This window comes from Canis aureus, chromosome 30 (assembly GCF_053574225.1).
Source record: "Canis aureus isolate CA01 chromosome 30, VMU_Caureus_v.1.0, whole genome shotgun sequence".
In the NCBI taxonomy this organism is placed as follows: domain Eukaryota; kingdom Metazoa; phylum Chordata; class Mammalia; order Carnivora; family Canidae; genus Canis; species Canis aureus.
The window spans coordinates 41,721,555-41,744,860 of NC_135640.1; the positions used below are offsets into that span (position 1 = coordinate 41,721,555).

The 23,306-nt window shown below is 43.6% G+C and overlaps 1 protein-coding gene across 2 annotated transcripts in view; it reads right to left on the bottom strand.

Moving 5' to 3' along the window:
* Positions 1 to 23,306, bottom strand: part of HSF2BP (heat shock transcription factor 2 binding protein) — a 102,225-nt gene that overhangs the window by 51,072 nt on the left and 27,847 nt on the right. For both annotated transcript variants that reach the window (XM_077879349.1, XM_077879347.1), the window contains 2 exons: positions 21,687 to 21,819; positions 11,088 to 11,205 (listed from right to left, as the gene is read on the bottom strand). In XM_077879349.1, coding sequence (XP_077735475.1) covers positions 11,088 to 11,205; positions 21,687 to 21,819 — 251 coding nt within the window. The remainder of the gene's footprint in view (positions 1 to 11,087; positions 11,206 to 21,686; positions 21,820 to 23,306) is intronic.

The following is a 23,306-nucleotide window of genomic DNA, read 5'->3' on the forward strand; positions in this document are numbered from 1 at the left end:
CAAAGACCAGGGCAACAGCGGTGCATGTTACAGCAGTAGGGAAAAATGCCAGGAGAGGATCAGGGTCCACCATACCAGGCTCAGCATCAGCATGAGACACACTGGCCCTCTGCAACCCCAAGGTTGGAGTGCAGCCCCAGACACAGCAGAGACCTTGCCAACGCCAAATGCTGTGTGCATGCCTGGGTGACCTGTGGCTGGGGGTGGAGAGCAAGGACTGATGCCAGTGGTGACAGGGAAGCTCCTGACATGGCACATCCTGACTGCTGGGTAAGAACTAGAAGTGCATGGAGAAGAGGCAGACAGGGGCTTGCTATCAGCTGGTGGCACTGAACTTGGCGGATGGAGCCTAGGGAGGCCTAGGGCTGGTCCGGGCTGTCCACAGGTACCTGAGGGGCTATTTGTGAATGGAGAAGTGCCCACAGAGAGTGTAGCCCTAGCTGGTGTGACCCTCTTGGAGGCCTGGAGGCCAAGGCTTACGAGATAGACCACTGCAGCAGACAGCAGTCCAGCCGTCCTGCTGGCAGCACAAAGCACCTCAAGAGGCCCAGCATCAGCTGATGTGTCTGGCCACCAGATATTGGAAGTTTCTATATTTGGAGAGTCTTCCCCAAAAGCAAGCAGATAAGCCAGGGCAAGTGGGAAATTATAAAGCCCAAGGGGACAGAACAGTGAAAGAACTCACTGAGGCTGAGCCATAAGAATGTCCCACTTGTCACCCTGTGGGTGTGTGCCACCAAAGAGATGGCCCTGGGTCACACAGCAGAATCAAATCTATTACAAGGCTGCTGGCCCATGGGGACTTCAAGAGGAAGCAAAAGGAACCTGGTACCATGAGCCACCCTTTACCCTGGGAAATGTGTCATGTCATGTCATGGTAAACCCCAGGCTGCCCAAACTCTAGCAGAGACAGAAAATGGGCCCCATTGAAGGTTGTCATAGCACAGCTGGGAGGTAAAGGGCTGAAGAGGAGCCAGTAGAGAGGGAGAATTTGAAAATGCTGAAGCAAGAGATGACAACTCACTGAGCAAAACCCCAGAGGACTGCTAATCAAAACCAGAGGTGCCAGGACCACTCACCCAAGAGTCCCAGAAGACCACAGGTTCCTCTGACACATGTAAGACGAAAGGGAGGATGGGAAGGTACCAATGAGGTAGCCACGATGAGTAAGCTCACACTCACACCCCCAGTGCTCCCTGGGGAACAGGAAGGAAAGCCTCTGCCGGGAGCCCATCTGCGGAGGACGGAGGAACAGCAAAGTGGCCAAGGTCAGAGTCTGAAGTCTGCCATTGCCACTGTGAGGACCAGAGTGGAGGGCAATGAGGACATGGAGAGGGCTCTGACAGGGGCTTCAGGCCAGGAGAGAGTCAAATGGCATGAATGCACTGGGAACCACCTTGTCCAGCATCACTGGGTAGCCCTGGCTGCAGCAAAGGAGAAGGCCAGTGGCTGGTCCAAGGCTGCAGGAGCGGGAAACAGTGGTGAGGGATCTGAGACTGCCGACAGGCAAACAGAAACCCTGGTGTAACCACAATTGGGTCCAGGTGAGCTAGACAAAATGGGAAGCCGGGGAGGTCGGCAGGATGGTCAGGAGAGAAGACTGGTGAGCAGGAGCTCTCAGCAGGTTTAAGGGAGTGACGAGGACAAGGTACAGAGAGAACATGCACCTATGAGCGGCAGTGAGGTCTGCCATTTCAGAGGCTGAGCAAAGGCCAGGGTGTGGCCGCAAGACTAGATTATTCACTGTGTAGGGCTCCCATCCCTGGACCCGAGAAAGGCAAGCAACCCTGACATCAGAGTATTGAAGAATCAACCACAAACATGATCAAGTCATTCAAGACAGCAGGGAATGGCATACAGGAGAAGACAAAACCCCAGTGCTTGCTCAGTGGACAAGGGAGAGCAAGGGTGGACGGGGAGACAACTGGCTGCTTGAATTCTGAAGAAGGAAAAAGTTTTATATGAAGTAGAAGAGAAATGGCCCCTTTTAAAAATGGACTTTAAAAATGAAAGGTAGGGGACCCTAGGGTGGTGCAGTTGGTGAAGTGTTTGCCTTTGGCTCAGGTCATTATCTCAGGGTCCTAAGATGGAGCCCCACACTGGGCTCCCTGCTCAGCGAGGAGACTGCTTCTCCTTCTCCTCCTCTTCCCTTCCCCTACTCATCCACAGGCACACTCTCTGTCTCCAAGAAATAAATAAAACCCTTAAAAAAAAATGAAAACTACAACTTTCAGTTTCCAGTCCTACATGTTCAGGAGCTCAATACGCTGAAAGTCCTCCCCTCTTAGATCCCAAGGAGAAGGGAGCACACAGGGAAAATTGCTGACCCAAGACAAGAAAGACAGGTGAGTACAGGGGGTCACAGCTTATTGGAGCAGGGGGTTATGAATAGACGTCACCGCAGGAGCATGAGCAGGGACAGGAAACCTGAGCTGGATTGGTGAACCACCAGAGGCTCAGTGTAGACAAGTGTGAGAATTAACACATCCAGGAGGACCCAGTCACAGAAGCCTCCACAGTACTGTGACACATACCTCCAGGAGCCCAACCAGGCTTCTAGAGCAGATATAGGGGAAAAGCACCCACAGTGAAACATACCCAGGTGTCTGTTCTTCCCAACGAGGCCTGCCCTCAGCAGAAACCAGTCAACCAGAGCCTAACTGACCTAGGGAAAGGAAATAACCAACACCAGCTCACTCCAGCCATCCTCTTCCACTTAAGGGCAGAAGGGGAAGGAAAAAACTGAGAAACTCTTGAGAAGACGCATTGGCTCACTGGAAGCCTGAGCCCTGATCAGAGGACTACAGAACGCGTCCCTCCCCGCCAACACCTCACCACCACGGTACTAAAGGTTATTTACAGCAGTTCCTTCGACTCAGGTCATCGTGTCTGGCTATCGAGAAAAAAAAAAAATCACAAGGCAAAAGGCTAAAAAACACATTTGCAGCCAGAGCAAGAGACAGAAGCAGACATGGCCGACATGTTGGAATGATCAGCCCAGGAATTCAAAACCACTCTGACGCATGTGCAAGGGCTCCGATGGGTAAAGCAGACAGCAGGCAAGAACAGATGGGAAAACGTAAACAGAGAGATGGAAAGAACCAGAAAGAGACAGAAATGAAGAATGCCTTTGATGGGTGTCCTAGTAGACTGGACACGGGTGAGAAAGTATCTCTGATGCTCTCTGATTTATTGGCAGAAACCCACAAAACTGAAATGCAAAGGGAACAAAGACAAAACACCAGAACAGGACACCTGAGGAGCAGAAATAATGACTGAGGCTCCACTAAACTACTGTAAGACACCAAACCACAGACCAGGAGGCTCAGACAGCACCACCCAGGTCAGTGCAAAAATCAGTACATCCAGGCCCATCATTTCTAAACTGCAGAAAATAAGAGATGAAGAAAAAATCGTGAATATGGCCAAAGGGGAAAAAAAAAAAACCTTACCTACACAGGGCCACAGGCAAGGATTACATCAGCTTCTCCTCAGAAGCCATGTGAGGAGAGGAGAGAGAAAGAGAGATTTAAAGTGTTGAGAGATGGGATCCCTGGATGGCGCAGCAGTTTAGCGCCTGCCTTTGGCCCAGGACGCAATCCTGGAGACCCGGAATCGAGTCCCACATCGGGCTCCCGGTGCATGGAGCCTGCCTATGTCTCTGCCTCTTTCTCTCTCTCTCTCTCTCTCTCTCTCTCTCTGTGACTATCATAAATAAATTAAAAAATTTAAAAAAAGATAAAGTGTTGAGAGAGAAAAAATAAAAAACAACCTAGAATTCTGCACCCAGTGAAATTATCTTTTAAAAAATGAAGGAGAAATGAAGACTTTCTTAGACAAATAATAATTGGAATTTGTTGCCAGTAGACCTGCCTTGCAAGAAATGTTTAAAGCTCTTTAGAAAAAAGGAACATAAATCAGAACCCAAATCTACTTTTAAAAAGGAAGAGTATGGAAAAAGAAGTGAAGGAAAAGTGAAAACTTGATTCTTACTTGATCCATCAGCAGTTCATTTAAAATAACAGCCACGACAGCAGTTGATGATCACAGCTTACAGAATGGACACGAGGCCTGGGAGGGAGGAATCAGGGTGACCACATGACCACAAGGCACTCCTACCACCTGGGAGCTGATACGGTGTTTTTTGAAAGTGGAATTGGATTAGTTGTACATGTACTGCAAGCTGTAGGGCAACAACTAAAAAAAGTTAAGAAGGTGGTATAAGTTGATATGCTAAGAAAGGAGAGAAAATGGAACCATTTAAAATGCTCAATTAGGGACGCCTGGGTGGCTCAGCGGTTGAGTGCCTGCCTTCGGACCAGGGCATAATTCTGAAGTCTGGAGATCAAGTCCCACATCAGGCTCCCTGTGTGGAGCCTGCTTCTCCCTCTGCCTGTGTCTCTGCCTCTCTCTGTGTGTCTCTCATGAATAAATAAATTAAATAAATAAATAAAATATTTTTTTTTAATTTTTATTTATTTATGATAGTCACAGAGAGAGAGAGAGGTGCAGAGACACAGGCAGAGGGAGAAGCAGGCTCCATGCACCAGGAGCCCGATGTGGGATTCGATCCCGGGTCTCCAGGATCGCGCCCTGGGCCAAAGGCAGGCGCCAAACCGCTGCGCCACCCAGGGATCCCTAAATAAAATATTTTTAAAAAATAAAAAAGAGTGGAAGACAAAACAGGACAAAGACCAATGACAACAAATAAATAAAGAACAGTCAGAAGTATGGTAGACAGTAGTCCACCTATCAGTAATACTGTGACCGTCAATGGTCCAGATGCATCTACCGAAGGACTGACATCAGAGCCAATCAAAAGACACGGCTCAACTATACGTAGTCTACAGGAATCCCACTTTAAATATAAACATAAATATATATTAAAAGTGGGGCACCCGGGTGGTTAAGTCAGTTAAGCATCCAACTCTTAGTTTCATCTCAGGTCATGATCTCAGGATTGTGAGACCCAGCCCTGTATTGGGCTCCACGCTGGACATGGAGCTTGCTTAAGATTTTCTCTTGCTTTGTCCCTCGTCCCCCCTTTAAAAAAATATAGATTAAAAGTAAATGGATGGAGGAAAATATACCATGTTAACACTAATTGAAAGAAAGTAAGAGAAGCTATGTTAACTTCAGACACAGTAACTTTAGAACAAAGGATGTTACCAGGAATAAAGAATGGTATTACATAATGACAAGAGGGTCAACCCTCCCTCCACACAGGAAGCCTACTTCTCCCTCTGCCTATGTTTCTGTCTCTCTTTCTCTCTCTCTCTCTCTCTCTCTGTGTCTCTCACAAATAAGTACCTAAAATCTTTCTTTACAAAAAAGTATAGGGGATCCCTGGGTGGCTCAGCGGTTTGGCATCTGCCTTTGGTCCAGGGCTTGATCCTGGAGCCCCGGGATTAAGTCCCGCATTGGGCTCCCTGCATGAAGCCTGCTTCTCCCTCTGCCCGTGTCTCTGCCTGCCTCTCTCTCTCTCTCTATGTCTATCATGAATAAATAATAAAATCTTTTTTTTAAGAAGTATAAATACAATTATACACCATGACCAAGTGGCATTTATCCCAGGTACGCAAGGCTGGTTCAATTTGAAAATCAATTAATGTGATCCATCACATCAACAGACTAAAATGAAAAATCACAAAATCATATCAATAGATCCAGAAAAACGCATTTGATAAAACCCAACATCCATTCATGACAAAAACTTTCAGTAAACTAGGAATAGTTTGCTGGACAAACTTGATAAACTAATTTCAGCTCAGGACATGATCTCAGGGCTATGAGACTGAGCCCTACACTGGGCTCCATGCTAGGCATGGAGCTGCCATGGAGAGGAGAGGAGAGGTCAAGATAAGAAAGGAATGAAAGAAAGATAGATTGGGGCATCTGGGAGGCACAGTTGGTTCAGCATCTGACTCTCGGCTGCAGATCAGGTCATGATCTCAAGGTCAAGATATTGAGTCCCGCATCAGGCTCTGAGCTTTTGGGAGCTTTGGGAGGGAGGGAGTCTGCTTTTTTTTCCTGCTGCCCGCCACCCCCTGCCCCCAGCTTACGAACATACATGCACATGCGTCCGTGTGTGCACTCTCTCTCAAATAAATAAGTAAATCTTTTTAAAATAGGTATACAGATTGAGAAGGAAGAAATAAAACTTTGTTCACAGATGATGTTTAATTGTCTATGTAGAAAATCTAAAAGAATCAACCACAAAAACCTAGAACTAATAAGATTATACCAAGGCTTCAGGATACCAGGTAACCAGGTAACTTTTACAAAAGTCAACTGCTTTCCTATATACCAACAATGTACAAGTAGAATTTAAAATTTAAAATGCAATACCATTCACATTAGCGCCTCCTAAAAATTAAATACTCAGGTACATATTTAACAAGACTTGCATAAGATCTGTATGAAGAAAACTATAAAACTCTGAGGAATTAAACCAAAGAACTAAATAAATGGAAGACAGAAAGAAAAACAGGAAGGGAAGGGAAGGAAGACAGATTGGAGCCTCTGGATGGCACAGTTGGTTGGTTAAGCATCTGACTCTTGGTTTCAGCTCAAGTCGTGAGATCGAGGCTTGTGTCAGGCTCCAAGCTCAGTGCTGGAGTGTCTCTCTCCCTCTGCCCCTCCTCACTCATTCTCCCTCTCTAATAAATAAATAAATAACTCTTAAAAAAAAAAAAAAGAAAAAGGAAAGGATAGATAGCTTGATTCCACTTTCATGGATAGGAAGACTCAATCTTGTCAAAGTGTCCGCTCTTTCCAACTTGATCTATAGGTTCAATGCAATCCCAATCCAAATCCCAGCAAGTTCTTTTATGTATATTGACAAACTAATTCTAAATTTATACGGAGAGGGAATAAACCCAGAATACTCAACACAGTATTGAAGGAGAATATAGTTATAGGACCAACCTACCTGAGTTCAAGACTCACCATAAAGCTATAATGATCAAAACAGTGTGATACTGGTGACAGAACAGATCAACAGAACAGAATACAGCTCAGTGATAGACCCACACACATATAGTTAACGGATCCTTAACAAAGAAACAAAGGCAACACAAGGGAGCAAAGAGAGTCTCTTCAACAAGTGGCACTAGAACTGGATGTACACACACACACACACACAAATCAATCTAGACACAAACCTTACATGCTTTACAAAAATCACCTCAAAGTGAGTCACAGACCTAAATGTAAAATGCAAAACTATAAAGCTCCGGGAAATAATACAGGAGAACATCTACGACCCATACAGTGATGCCTTCTGTAGACACAACACCAAGATCTGTGGGGAAAAAAATAACTGATAAGTTGGACTTCATTCAAATTAAAAACTTCTGTTCTGTGAAAGACCATGTCAGGAAACTAAGAAGACAAGTCACAGCATGAAAGAAAGTATTTGCAAAAGCCACATCTGTTAAAGGAATATTATCCAAAATATACAAAGAACTCTCAAAACTCAAAGCCACAAGAAGACATGGAGGGACTGTGAGTGCATGTGACCAAGTGACAGAGGAAGCCAGTGTGAGAAGGCTGCATACTGTGTGATTCTAGCTACATGACTCTGGAAGAGACACAACTGTGGGGACAGTGAAGGGTCAGGGGTGGCCTGGGGCTGAGGGAGGGAAGAGACCAACAGGCAGAACATGACAGATCTGCAGGGCAGTGAAAACACTCTGTATGGTACTACACTCATGAACGGTATGTTATGACACATCAGTTCAAATCGACGGAATACGCAACCATAAGAGTAAACGTAAAGCATGGTCTTTGGGTGATTACAGGATTATGACGTGTCAACATAGGTTCATTGTTGGCAGAAACAAAACAAAACATTCTGGTGAGTGATGTTGATAGTGGAAAAGGCAATGCATGTGTGGGGGTAAAGAGCATATAGAAAATCTCTGTATCTTCCTCTAAATTTTATTGTGAAACTAAAACTGCTCCAAAAAAATTTAATATTTTTTTGTCTTTCTTTAATTTATATCATCACTGTTTTTTAATTTAAATTTAATTAGCCAACATCTAGTAGTACATCATTAGTTTCAGAGGTAGAGTTCACATGCTGAGATCCCAAGTGGGATCTGAGGAGAACAGTCCATACATGGGCTCTGCTCCCTGTCAGATGGAAAAACCAAGGAAGCAAGCAAACATCTCTGAACCCAAGTCTGCCTATCTCCCACTGCAGGCCAAGGACTTCCTCAGATGCAAAGGCACAGAGCTCCATGTGCTGGAATCACAGAGACAGAGACGAGACGCAGCCCCCAACAAAGCCTTGCCTCGGAAGTGCAGCAGGGCGCTGACTGGCCCCATAAACACTGACTTTGTACAGACCACAGAAGCGAGACAGACAATGATGTAATATCCAGAACACATCCAAAGCAAGTCATGAAAATTACAACCCAAAAGAAAACAAGCAACAGACATGAACAGGTAATTCACAGGGGAAAAAACTGTTATGAACATGTGCAAAGAGTGTCAACTTCACTGGTAATATCCATCTAGAGACAGGCAGACAGATGGATGTACACAACACAAGCATTCTTTAGAAGACGGTAAAAAATAACGAAGCACTGAGGAGGTTGTGGGAGACCCAGAATACCACTGCCGTGTGGGTGGAAGTGCACACTTTGGAGACCCATTTCGCATCTTACCCAACCTAAAAGTGTTATTCCTTCCTTCTCAAATATCACACTTTAGGAACAGCTCCTGGAGAAGCACTCACACAGGTTAGCAAGGAGATCTCTGCCACAGATGTTCTGCACACTGTTACATGTGACGAGTAAAACCTGAATGTAAAACCTGAATGTCCAGGGAATCCCTCGGTGGTTCAGCGGTTTAGCACCTGCCTTCAGCCCAGGGAGTGATCCTGGAGACCCCGGATCGAGTCCCACGTCGGGCTCCCTGCATGGAGCCTGCTTCTCCCTCTGCCCGTGTCTCTGCCTCTCTCTCTCTCTCTCTCTCTCTGCCTCTCAGGAATAAATAAATAAATCTTAAAAATAAATAAACAAACTAGTGTCCATCGGTCAGGGATAATTCATGTTACGCCTCCTTTAATGCAAAATATTTAAAAGAAATTAATCTAATATTTAAAAGAAATTAGATTGATTTAATCTAATAAAGTTAGATCCACAATGTGTAAAAACATACATAAAACTATATGAGCTATACGTTATGATGTATTACAGACTGCTCATGGACATGTATTTGTGTGTACAAAACGTAAGAACAGACTTGAGAATCTGGTTCCAGATAAGATGGGAAAAAACACACCCCACCCTCTTGCTCTCACTGAATGTAGCCCTGAATTCTGAACGGAATACAGGGAGCAGCTACATGAAGCCCCTGAAGAGTAAACAGTAGCAGGCAGCCTGGGAAGTAGTCCAGAAGTCTAAGAACTAGCAGCCCCACAGCAAGTTTACCACTCAGCCCCGAAGCCCAGGAGTAGCACTGGCTCGCACAGAGCATGCACCAGGAAAGCAGTAGGAAGGGGCTCTGCGGCAAGAAGGGCACCTACGTCACCCGCACTGTGTGGGAAGGAAATCTCCCTCACCTCTGGAAGCTGCAGAAGCATAGGACAGAGCAGGGCACATGCCAGCACTCCAGGTGAGGGGCTGGCAGGGGGCCCTGGGTGACTAACAAGTACCAAGCACACTGTGGGGAGTTAAGAGATCATGCAGGTGACCCCACAAGGCTGAGAACCCCTGGCCTCACGTCAAGCTGGGCATGTGTGATTCTCACCACAAAGAGCACATCCCAGCCCGAGAAGTAAATTGGCAGTGGTGACCCAGGTCTCTCGGGCTGGCACAGATGGAGCAGAGGAGGGGCAGAGCCGGCTGTACCGCGAAGGCTTTCTGAAACTGGAAGTGACACTGGAAGTACAATGGCTACTCTGAGCCTGTGACCTGGACCCAACCAGGCTGACTGCCTCATCAAACAAAAACATCAGCCTTTTTCACAGCTCAAACATGATCCAGGGGCTCAAATGTCCAAGATGTTGTACCCAGAATTACTCAGCCCACGAAGAGATGGGAAAAATCCCAATTCACATGAGAAAAGAGACACCTGCCCAAGATGTCAATATCTGACAAGGACTTTAAAGAAGCTATTATTATAAGCAATCTTCCAAGGAGGAAACCAGCCAGTCAGAATGAACAGTGTGGTAGGCAGAGGCCTAAAATGGCCAACATCTCCTGCCCTAATCCCCAGGGCTGGACACAGAACATAACAACCTGGCTGTGCTAAGTTATATGGTAGGGAGTCATTGCAAACGTAACTGAGGTTACTAATCAGGTGAGTTCATCAAAAGGGAGTTTATCCTGTGATGCCTAACCCAAACCCATGAGCCTATCAAAAGCAGAGCCTTTTTTCCAGCTGGTAGCAGAAAAGAAAGTCCAAGAGTTTCCAAATGGAAGAAGGATTCAGTGGGCGGTCGGAGCTGGAAGATGGGTGGCTCCTATGATCAGAAACTCAATCAACCCAGAAGCTAAGCAAGCCCCACATGACAGCCAGCGAGGAAACACGGCCTCAGGTTGGATCTGCTAGCAACTGGAATGTGCCTGCAAGCACAGTTTTGCCCAGAATCTCTGGAGACGAACCCAGCATGGACAACCCCTCGATCTCAGCCATGCAAAACCCTTGTCAGAGAACCCAGGTGAGCCCCCCCACCCCAAGACTTCCCACCTGCAGAACTGTGAAGGGGGTGTTTGTCAGCCACTAGGTTTGCTACCCAGTAGAAACTGAACACAGATTTTGTTATGTGGAAGCAGGATGCCGTTATAACAAATACCTGTAAGTTTGTTTTCAGCTAACTAATATAACCTAAGTGTCATATAATAGTATTTCGGACTCACTGCTCTAAGGTGAGAACATTCTTTTTGTTTCTTACTATTTTTCTAAAATAGTACTGAATAAAGAGTGCATCCCGCAATTCTCCAGGTAATGTATTTCTTCTATTTTTTTTTAGAACTATTACCAAATTAACTGTGTTTACTTGAAAAAGAAGCCCAATCAGCAAATTCTAACTAATAAGTAAACAAACATGAACTTTTTAATATCATCCACCGTACACTTTGAGTTTGGTACACTGTCCTGGCTTCAAGTCTCCCAGAAGCTGCAGTATGGTGTCCAACAGCACCCGACTTGAGTTAACCAAGAATTCTCGACCACATGCTATGGCAGCAACATCTGCAACAAAAAGATAAAACAAAGCATCAAAGTCAATGTTAACTTGAGAGTTCAGAAAACCCTGCCTGAGTATTTTTTTTCTGCCTGAGTATTTTTTGCTATTTTTCTCCTAAGAGACCTAATGAAAACACAGAATAGCCCACAAGGTACCATCAAACAGTGTCATCCACAGAACTGACAGCCCAGAGAGAGTAACTGACAACCACAACAGTTACTAGGACGCTGAGTAATGTCCTCTGTGATTAGCAGATGCCTCGGGAGCGGAATAGAGCACAGAATCTAAATTTGTCTGCAACCTGACCACAGCACAGCAGATGGATACCATGCTCCAGAATAGTGGATTAAACAGCTATGGGTAGTCAGGGTTCAAACAGAAGGTGGATGCATATTACTTTATCTGGGACCAAAGACACTAAAATGCACTTTCAATCCTGGGAGAGAAAGATCCTTAATGACTTTGAACCACAATAGTAAATTGAAATCATGAGATCAAAAAAGAATATGAACACTAATCCTGAAAAGGCTCTTTTTCTAAATTTTACGTTCTATTATGGGTCAGCAAGTATCATGTTTCTTCATGCCTGAGGGCCTGAAAAGCCAGCATGGAGATCAGACCAGGTAATCCCACTTGCTCCCATGGGACACTGCTGCCGCTAATACAGGCTCTGTCAATGCTACCAAACACCCGTAAGGTTATAGCAATGCTCCAAGTGTATTTATGTGCATGTTGGTAAGACTTTTCTTTAGCTGGGTCTAACAATAAAGCATGATTCACAGGAACTAAAATTCCTAACTCAGAGGAGCAGGCCAAACTGGAAGAAAAGCAGGGCGGCAGCAGCCTTTTCATCCTCCGGATTTCAACAGGAATGCTTCCAGGAGTTCACAGGTCAACCTGGTGTCTGCTGTGTGTGTGATCCTCGTAGATACCCTTTATAAGTTTAAGTAACTTTTCTTCAACTTTCAGTTTGCTAATAATTATCAAGAATGGAGGATGAATTTTATCACTTACTAGTTCTGTCTTTTATTAATTATAATTTGATGGCAAAATATAAACTTTTATCTATGCTACCAGACTAAATTTATGAAATCAATGCTCAGCATGCCTATTTATTTTTGACTATCTGGACTGAGAAGAATAAAAAGAGGTATATTAAGTCTCTTAAACCTAACAGATTTTTTCCCGCTTCTGTTTGCCTTTCCAGCAAATTTTGCCTCATAAATCAGCGCTGTGTTATTTGGTATATAATTTCACAACAGCTATAATTTTACTGAAGACGGGACCCTTCACTGACATGATCTTACCTTCTTTGTTCAATGAACTTGAACCTGATACTTATATTTTCTAGTATATGACACACTGTAATTTTAGGAAAGAAACACTTGCAGGGAAACTTAACCTTTAAGCATTTGGCATCATAAACTCATAAAAGTCATTTTAAGGCAGTTTTTCAGAGGAAAGCCTTTTTCCTGTAACGACAGCAGACCACCTCCTGGAAACCCCACAGAAAAACCTACATCTAGCTACGTCCTTTAGTAGCCAGCTTCCAGAGATGACTTCTCCACAAATCATGCCTCCAGCAAGCAAACCCTGGACAGGCCCCTGTCCCGTGACTCAAGTGTGACAGCAGAATGCAGTGGAACTAACACTATGACTTTCAAGGCAAGGTGGGAAGGAGCCTGATGGCTGCTACCTTGGTCTCCTGCCACTTTCTCTAGAAGCCCAGAGTCACTAAGAAAGAAACCTAACTATCCTGAGGCTGCCATGATGCAGAGACCACAGTAAGAAGATACAGTGAGAAGCCCTGAGACTACGTGAGGGGAGAGGGCCTCCACCAGCCCCCCGCTGTTCCAGCCCTCCATACTCTGAGACAGCCCAGCTGAGGCCCCACATGCTGCAGAGCAGCAGCAAGTCACCCCTGCCACGCCCTGAGCAAACTGCAAGAGCATAAGCAAAGTAAGTGACCATCCCAGTTTAAAGACCTCAAGTTCAGGTGGTTTGTTACAATTGAGAACAGGACATCACTGAAGTATCACTGAAGAAAAAGTTACAGAGTAAAAAACCTACTGTATCTCAACAGGCAACAGCACCCAACAAAACACAACAAAAACACAACATGGTACAGGTAAATAAAGTCCTGTACCATGTGTCCTGTAATCAGATAGCAAATGCCAAGCCTATACTTCACTGGGTATCAATAACTAAAGAGAAAACTACAAAGTAAAATAAATATGACTAAATTCCTCCACAGCCCCCCTATTCATCCATCTGTTTGGAACACTTAGGAGGCAACTCCAAGATGATCAAGGATTGCCAAAAAATGTACTTATGTTTTCCAGGTTTATTTTTCTTTAAAATTTTTACAGACATTTCTATAAGTTACCACAGTAATTATATAATTTAAGAAATGAATCTGGTGTCAGTTATGTGTGGTGTTAAAGATACAAAGAATCGAGGAGCACTCGCTGGCTCAGTCACAAGAAGATGCAACTCCTGATCTCAGGGTCATGAGTTCAAGCCCCAGATTGGGAGAAGAGATTACTTTTAAAAGAACATTGGGGGACGCCTGGGTGGTCCCCCAAGGGAGAAGTCTGCTTCTCCCTCTCCCTGCTCATGCTCTCTCAAATAAATAAATAAAATCTTTACAAAAAAAAAAAAAAACAAAACAGTAAGATCCCACTTCATGCCTACTTGGGCATGGCCACAATCAAAAAGTTAGTTTAAAAAATACTGATGAATACCTGGAGCAACTGATGCCCTCAGACACTGCTGGTAGGAATGGAAGATAGTCTGACAAGCCCTCAAGTGGTTAAAGCCATATGGTCATCTGACCCAGCAAGTCCACCCCTACTGCACATCCAAGAGAAATGAAAACACATGTCCACACAAAAGTTTGTACACAAATGTTCACAGCATCATTATTCATTATAACAAACCAACAGAAACAACCCAAACATCCATCAGTTGATAAATGAATAAACGGGTAGAGCCGGACAGCCATACAAAGGAACGACATGGACACACCTCAAAACCACCACCCTAAGAGAAAGCAGCCAGGCACTGAGGACCACATACTCTCTGTTTCGACCATATGAAATGCCAAGAACAGGCAAATCCAGAGGCAGAAAGCCAATCAGTGGTTGCCCACAGCTTGAGGAACAGCAGTATTGAGGAGTGATGGCTCAGGTTAGTGGGGTTTCTCCCTTATCAGGGTGATAAAAATGATTCAAAATGGACTGTGGAAACAGAGGCACAACCCTATGAATATATTAAAGCCATCAAAGTGTGTACTTTAAATTGGCGAATTGCAGAGTGCATTATTTTATCTCAGTAAAGTTGTTTAAAAATAAATTAACAACAGTAACAACAGGGTTACAATTTACACGTTCAATACATTAATCTCTACTGCTCATCCTGGATCTGTTTTCTGTGAACATCTCATCTGCAGCATGAACGCTACAGCATATTATAAATAATACACACAGAAGACTATACTTTCAGGGATCATTTCTATAGTTTGTAAATAATACATACCAAATTTTCTGAATTAGCAAGACCTCTGTGTTATTGGACTAAATCAAACATGTCAGAACCATACCCGTGGAATACAGAAACAAAATATGTCTTCAATGATCCTAAAATATCTTTTAACAATTACCTCTAATATCACAGATTATCGTAAATCTTTCTGTATATGTACCTGAAAAGTTAAGTTCATGATCTAGAAAGCTAGGGAAAGCTGACTGTCTCCAGGAGATACTCGGCAATATCTGGAGACATTTTCGATTGTCACACTCAGCAGGCTGCTACTGGCCTTTCTAATGGGTAGAGTCTAGAGTTGTTAAACTCCTACAACACACAGGAAGGCCCCCACAGTGGAAAATTCTAGTGCTGAGGCTGAAAAGGGATGGTCTAACCAGGTTACCTCAACGACAAGGCATGCATCAATGACCCCTGCCTCTCAGAACCTGTCTCATGATCCAGAAGGCAAGGCTTAATGCCTGCTTGTCTCAGAGCAATTGCCACTCAGCCAAATTCGATAGTCTGCAGGCCTGAACTAGGATCACCTTTTAGCCAGACGGCACCACACACAGTATCATCCCAATCACTAACTAGAAATACCAGCACTTCTCTTCTAGTCAATTAAGTAATCATGAAACGGTGCTCCTTCCTCCTTCTCATATGACAGTAGGTCAATGGAACACCCTCAACCCAGCCCCCTTAGTCCACCTGTCTGATGACAGAGAACCTCCTGGTTATCTCTCTAGTTAACAACTGTCCATGTCAGAAGAGAACGGAGGAAGGACACTCCTGCCCAGACCCTGCCTTAGTGCTGCTTATTGCTGGGTCCTCTCCCACCAGGGGAAGGGGCGATTCTGAGCTGCTTATCAAGTCATGTGAGTCATGGTTTCAGAGTGTCTGTCTCCTTCTAGTGCTTCCAGTTACATCTGTTGCCTAAGTCTTAAACGATTCTGTTTGGCTATTGTCCTGACAGCTGATTCAATAAATGATTCAGACACAGAACCAAGATAAAATGACGGTGATCACTGCTCACACTGGAAATCAGCTCTCTACAAGCCAACCTCGCCTTTCAAGAGGTCCAACAACAGTGGTGAGGATGTAGACAAGAGGATCTGATGATTGCTCTTAGATCTCCACCACCTCCAACACCACCAAAGATACACACACATACAGAAAAAGATGGACTGTCCTGAAGACACAGGAGAAAGTAGCCATCACAGAGTAAAATGGCACAGCTGCTGTGGAAAATGGTCTGGTGGTTTCTCAGAAAGTGGAGCACAGAGCTATCATGTGATCTAGCAGTTCCATGCCTAGGTACATGCCCAAGAGAACCAAAAATATACATTCATACAGAAACTTATCCACGAATGTTCACAGCAGCATCACCTGTAGGAGCCAAAAAGTAGAAACCACCTAAATGCCCATCCACGGACTCTTCACTGCAGACTCGGACTGGGTGACACAAAACCATATGTAGGTCAAGGTACAAAACTGGCACCTTTTCCTTCCACACGCACAACCACTCAAGCCTAGGGTTAGAGCAGACCTCAGGCACCAAGAGTCTTCTTAGGAGATGAAACTGAGGGCCAAAGACATAAGAACACAGGGCTGGTCAGAGGCAAAAGCTGAACTGGACACTGTGCCTCAACTTCCAGCCCATCTTCTCTCTCATACTGCTTGCCTGAAGTAGAGGTGATGGTCATGGACACAAGGGTGCTCTGCTATCAATTCTCAGGAGCTCTTATGTCCATGAGAGACAAACTGGATCCAATCCTGCCTATAAATTACTAATAATCAGGTAGCCTGAGTGGCTCAGCAGTTTAGCACCGCCTTCGGCCCAGGGCCTGATCCTGGAGACCCGGGATGGAGTCCCATGTGAGGCTCCCTGCGTGGAGCCTGCTTCTCCCTCTGCCTGTGTCTCTGCCTCTCTCTCTCTCTCTCTCTCTCTCTCTCTCTCTCTCCCCGTATCTCTCATGAATAAATAAAATCTTTAAAAAAATAAAAATAAAAATAAATAAAAATATGGGAATGCCTGGGTGGCTCAGTGGTTGAGCACCTGCCCCTGGCTCAGGGTGTGATCCTGGAGACCCAGGATCAAGCGCCACATCGGGCTCCCTGCCTGGAGCCTGCTTCTCCCTCTGCCTACGTCTCTGCCTCTCTCTCATTGTGTCTCTCATGAATAAATAAATAAAATCTTTAGTTAATAAATAAAATAAATAAATAAAAATTACCAACAATCAAAAAGCAATTTTGATTCTTTAATTATTATGTAATATTGTTTGAATGAATAAACCAAGAATTAAGATGCAAGGGGTACAATTATAACTGTCGAATAATAAAAAAGCAAAGAAAGTAGTTACAACTAGAGCAATAAGTTTTTTCCTTGCAAGCTAAGCAAGTTCGTCCCACAGGACTGTGATAACAATTGGCCATCTATATTTGTACTCCTATAAAAGTTACTGAGGGGCACCTGGGTGGCTGAGTGGCTAAGCATCTGCCTTCAGCTTGGGTCATGATCCCAGGATCCTGGGATGGAGCCCATCGGGCTCCCTGCTCAGCAAGGAGCCTGTTTCTCCCTTTCTCCTCTGTCCCTTCTCCCTGCTCGTGCTCTCTCTCAAATCACTAAATATAAAATCTTAGACCTACACCTCTATTCTTTAAAAGGAGTGAAGGAGATAATATGCAAAATCACAACTTATCTTGGACATTATCAGAGAGCTGATGCCGGAGATCAACCAACTACCGTAAAATCAGAAAAGGCAGGTGCTCCAAGGAGAGATATAAGGTAAGCATTTCTTACTTGGAGCAAACACTGGATGCCATAAGGGCCAGTAAGAAAAATTTGGCTAGGGGATCCCTGAGTGGCTCAGCACTTTAGCACCTGCTTTTGGCCCAGGGTGTGACCCTGGAGTCCCGGGATCAAGTCCCATATCAGGCTTCTTGCATGGAGCTTGCTTCTCCCTCTGCCTGTGTCTCTGCCTCTCTCTCTCTCATGAATAAATAAATAAAATCTTTAAAAATTTTTTCAGCTAAAAGTTAAAAATACTGCCAAATCAGCAGTTATCTGGGGCTGACAATGGACAGAGGGCACAGTGACAAAAGGAAAGGTGGGGGAGGTTTGAGGGAGATAATTGGAACTGTCCCATACCCTAACTATGGTGGCTACAGGACTATATGCATTTGCCAAAACTCACAAAACAGCAATAAGGTAGAAGAACAATCTGTAATGGGGGAGTTTACTATATGCAAAATTTAATTTTTTCAAGTTTTTATTTAAATTCCAGTTAGTTACCATACAGTGTAATATTAGTTTCGTGTACTATAGAGTGAATCAACATTTCCATACAAAACCCAATGCCCAGGGATCCCTGGGTGGCGCAGCGGCTTGGCGCCTGCCTTTGGCCCAGGGCGCGATCCTGGAGACCCGGGATCGAATCCCATATCAGGCTCCCGATGCATGGAGCCTGCTTCTCCCTCTGCCTGTGTCTCTGCCTCTCTCTCTCTCTCTCTGTGACTATCATAAGTAAATAAATAAAAAAAATAAAAAAATAAAAAAAAAAAGATAAGAAGCTTTAAAAAAAAAAAAAAAAAAAAAAAACAAAACCCAATGCCCATCAGGACAGGTGCACACCTGACTCCCTATCACCTATTTCCCCATCCCCTCTCTCGCCTCCCCTCTGGTGACCATCAGTGTGTTCTCTAGACTTTGTGTCTGTTTCTCAGTTTGCCTCTCTCTCTTCTGTACCTTTGCTCATTTGTTTTGTTTCTTATATTCCACATGAGTGAGATCATATGGTATTTGTCTTTTCCTGACTGACTTATTTCACTTAGCCTCATACCCTCTAGCTTCATCCACATCATTGCAAATGGCAAGATCTCACCCTTTCTGATGGCTGAGTAATATTCCATTGTATATATAGACCACATCTTCTTTATCCATTCATCTGTTGCTGGACTTCTGGGCTCTTTCCATAGTGTGGCTATTATGGACATTGCTGCTATAAACATCGGGGTGCAGGTGCCCTTTTGAATCACTACATTTGTATCTTTGGGATAAATACCTAGTAGTGCAATTGCTGGGTCACAGGTCATAGTTCTATTTTTAACCTTTTGAGAAACTTCCATACTGTTTTCCAGTGGCTGCACTGATTTCATTTCTACCAGCAGTGCAGGAGGGGGTTCCCCTTTCTCCATACCCTCGCCAACACATGTTGTTTCTTGTGTTGTTGATTTCAGCCATTCTGATAGGTGTGAAGTGGTATCTCATTGTGGTTGTGATTTGTGTTTCTCTGATGATGAGTGATGTTGAGCATCTTTTCACCTGTTAGCCATTTGTATGTCGTCTTCAGAGAAATGTCTATTCATGTCTTCTGCCCATTTTTTAATTGGATTATTCATTTTTGGAGTGGTGAGTTTTTTATGTTCTTTATATATTTTAAATACTAACCCTTCATCAGATGTGTCACTTACAAATACCTTCTCCGATTCCATAGGTTGCCTTTTACTTTTGTTGGTTGTTTCCTCTGCTGTACAAAAGCTTTTTATTTTGATAAAGTCCAATAGTTTATTTTTGCCTTGGTTCACTTTGCTTCAGGAGACATATCTAGAAACAAGGGCTATGGCCAATGTCAGAGAGGTTGCTGCCTGTATTCTCCTCCAGGATTTTGATGGTTTCAGGTCTCAAATTTAAGTATTTCATCCATTATGACTTTATTTTTATGTATGATATAAGAAAGTAGTCCAGTTTCCTCCTTCTGCATGTGGCTATCCAGTTTTCCCAACACTCATTTGTTGAGGAGACTGGTTTTTTCCCCCCAGTCGATATTCTTTCCTGCTCTGTCGAAGATTAACTGACCATATAGTTGTGGGTTCATTTCTGGGTTTTCTATTCTGTTCTATTGGTCTATATGTCTATTTTTGTGCCAATACCATCCTGTCTTGATGACTACAGTTTTGAAATATAACTTTAAGTCAGAATTGTTATGGTTCCTACTTTGTTCTTTTTTTTTTCTCAAGGTTGCTCTGGCTATTCGGGGTCTTTTGGAAAATTTGTGGTTCCATACAAATTTTAGGATTGTTTTTTATAGATCTGTGAAAAAATGCTGTGATATCCTATATAGAAAACCTGAAAGACTCCACCAAAAAACTGCTAGAACTAATAAACAAATTCAGTAAAGTCACAGGATACAAAATCAATGTGCAGAAATTTGCTGCATTTCTATACCCCAATAATGAAGCAGCAGAAAGAGAAATTAAGGAATCAATCCCATTTACAGTTGCACCAAAAACAATAAAATACCTAGGCATAAATCTAACCAAAGAGATGAAACACTTGTATTCTGAAAACCATAAAACACTTATGAAAGAAACTGAGATGACACGAAGAAATGGAAAGGCATTCCGTGCTCATGGATTGGAAGAACAAATATTGTTAATATGTCTATACCGCCCAAAGCAATCTACACATTTAATGCAATACCTATCAAAATACCAACTGTATATAAACTTTTTTTTAAAAGAATCCTTGTTTTAGAAGGCAGAGGATCTATCTGACAGCTAACCCAAGGTCTCTACTGTTACTGCCTACTCCTCCCATAGGACAGAAGCTTGGTATTGGCGATGCACAAGCCTCCACAACCTCTGTGAAGCAGCACTTTAATAAAGTACCACCAGAGTAAGTAATTTCCAAATAAAATTCACAATGCCTAAGTGAAATGTAAATGCGCACTTTGCGACTCTTTGTGAGTATCCATGTAGGCCACTCCCAGGAAGAACAAACAAGGCCCAGCTGATCTTGTGTCAGGCAACAGGCTGCTTTACCCACTGGCCAACCACCTCACTGCTCCACACTAGTCAGCTACTCAAGAGGCTCAGACTCACAATCTGGCGGAATGACGAATCATATTTGTCATAGGCCTGTGGCATCCTCTGCAAACAGCAGAGAATCCAATCATCAAGTCTGCAAATGCCATAGAAAAAAGACCTTAAAGCAATTTGAAAAGTTGGAGCAGTGCAAGCCCCCTCCACCTGAAGGTGTGATGTCTGAAGCATGCCACACCGTCCTGGGAAAGGGCTGGGCTAAGTCAGGACTTGCCCCGGCCACTGTCAGAGTCTCAAGAGCCACCTCAAAGAAGTATCACAAATTTTTAAGGGATTATGAAGAAAATGTCTAAACAGGATCTACCTCGTTAGGATTTCAATAGATGAAGGATAATGCCATGAGGAAAAATAAGATTTCCTCTCTTTAATAGCAGAGAATTACCCTAAGAGTAGCATAGGATAAAGCAACAGGATAGCATAGGATAAAGAGAAGAAAGAGCAACATAAACAGAGTAAAAACATAAAGAGCAAAACTCACAGTCGTGGCAATGAACCGAACCACTTCACTGACCTCAGAACAATACTACTCACTAGTATCCACCACCTCCCACTACACTAAGATAGGATTTATTAATTATATAGTCATTTGGCTTTATCGCTTACAGCAGTTTTATCATAGAATTCTATCATAAGAATAACTATAATCTTTGGAAGACAATTTAGGTTTTTGGAATTCTTTAATTATTGTACCAAAACAAGAGCAAGGGCTTCTCTCACTCTTAGCTTAAGGCTTCTATTTTAGCTAGATGTTAGTAAAATGATTCCAAATAATGAGTAGCTAAACTTCCAGTTTTGACTTTTTTCCATGTGCAGAACTGAACAGAACATGCAATTCATCCTGTGTTTTCTAGATCAGTCTTCTTACTCACTGATGCTTATCAGAATCACCTGGTGGGGGGATGCTCCCCAAAACACACACACCTTGTACCTATCCCACACCCACTGAATCAGATTCTCTACAGTAAGAACCAAAGGCCATTTAAAAAGCTCCTGGGAGATGTTCCTGCACACACACACCTGGCTGTAATCATCACTCTAGAAACACTTCTAACAGTCACTGTGCCTAAAAAGAATTACTTACTTGTTACAATCCCAGCCAAAGCAAACACAAACTGATTTTCATCAGAATCAAGCTCCTTGACATCCCCATCCAGTGACTTCACAAAACTCTCCATTGTTTGACCGGTGATACTGAAAAACTTCAAAGCTTTATCCTGAAAGTTTGGAAAGGAAAGTATCACACCCCTGCACAAATACTCATACAATACTTTATAAGAGTACAAGCACACAAAAGGAAGACTCTCTTTTAATTACAGAAGCAGTATTTAAAAGTCTGCTCCTTCATTACAAGTTCCCATATCAAAAAGAACAGAAAAAGGAAGTTTGGAATCTGTAGAAAAATTACCCTGCAGACTGATAGAAAGAGCAAAATAAAATATATGTGAGGGAACAGCACAAATTTATACAGTGGTGGAAGTGTTAGGGTGAGTTCACCCAAAATACTCTAGGAATATGCTAGAAAAATATGTTCTCTGTTGGTTCTTGGCATGAAACCACAGGTTTCAACCATGGGAGAATGGATTTTCAAACAAAATCTTAACAGAAACTTCAACATGTCAAGAGATGAAGGCAGTAAGCAGGCTTCTTGGGCAGTTTAAATCTTCATTACTTAGGAGAAGTCCCTCCAAGTATGCAGAACCTCTGAAGCACTTCCTGGGGTGTCAGGGTTCTAAGGAATAGCGTAAAAGCTAACACATTTACAAATGGAACAAGGCAACTTCATGGGCTGATATAAATGTACTAAGACTGGGTTGTGGTGATGATTACACAGCTCTGGAAATGAGCTAAAATCACTAAATTGTATGCTCACAGATGGGGGAATCTTATGATGTGTAAATTACACCTGAATAAAGCTCAATAAATGTTAAAACACAATTTCTCCACCTAAAGTCACACACAATTATTTCTCTACGTCATAAGTAATTTATTGCTGGCCTCGTATCTGTATCTCTGTCCACAAGCACACCCCTCTCCTAGAATGCAGCCACAAGCTCTCTGGCCCCTCTCATCCTCTGGCACCACACTTGCCTTCCCTGCCCCCCACAGCAGGGTACTGCGTGAGCCACTCGGAGGGCCTTTCAGTTAGTCTTCCTGTCTTGTCCCCATGCCCACCCTGCTCCTACCTACCCTCACTCGAGGTCAGGACAATCTCCCTGAAGTCTCTCTTTCCACCACTCTTTTACTCAAAACCCTCAGGAATCCAGCCTTACCACCTACCAGAGAAAATCAGCAACCTAGCATCTGAGGTCTTCCAAAATCACATTCCATCCTCCTTCTGGATCATTATCTCCCCATAACTTTACCACACTAGCCCTCCACTCTCTGTCAGCAGACCTGGGCACCATCCCTAAAACTAACTTCAGGCTTCTCAGCCCATGCCCTTCATTATGCTGCCTCTCCCCTCCCCATTTTCTGCCCTTGCCACCTATTCAAGTTAATCAAAGCCCATTTCAAATCTCTCTTCTTCTGAGTTTCCTGAGTGTGGATGTGTGTGTGCACTATTAATACATATGTTAAATAACATGTAACTTTAAACAAATCAAGTATTATGGTACCTGTGGGGTAACATACATAGAAGTACTTTAAACTTTGTTAAGTGTGTGTAGGTCAAGCAACAATATGGAAGCGGTACTATCTCCAC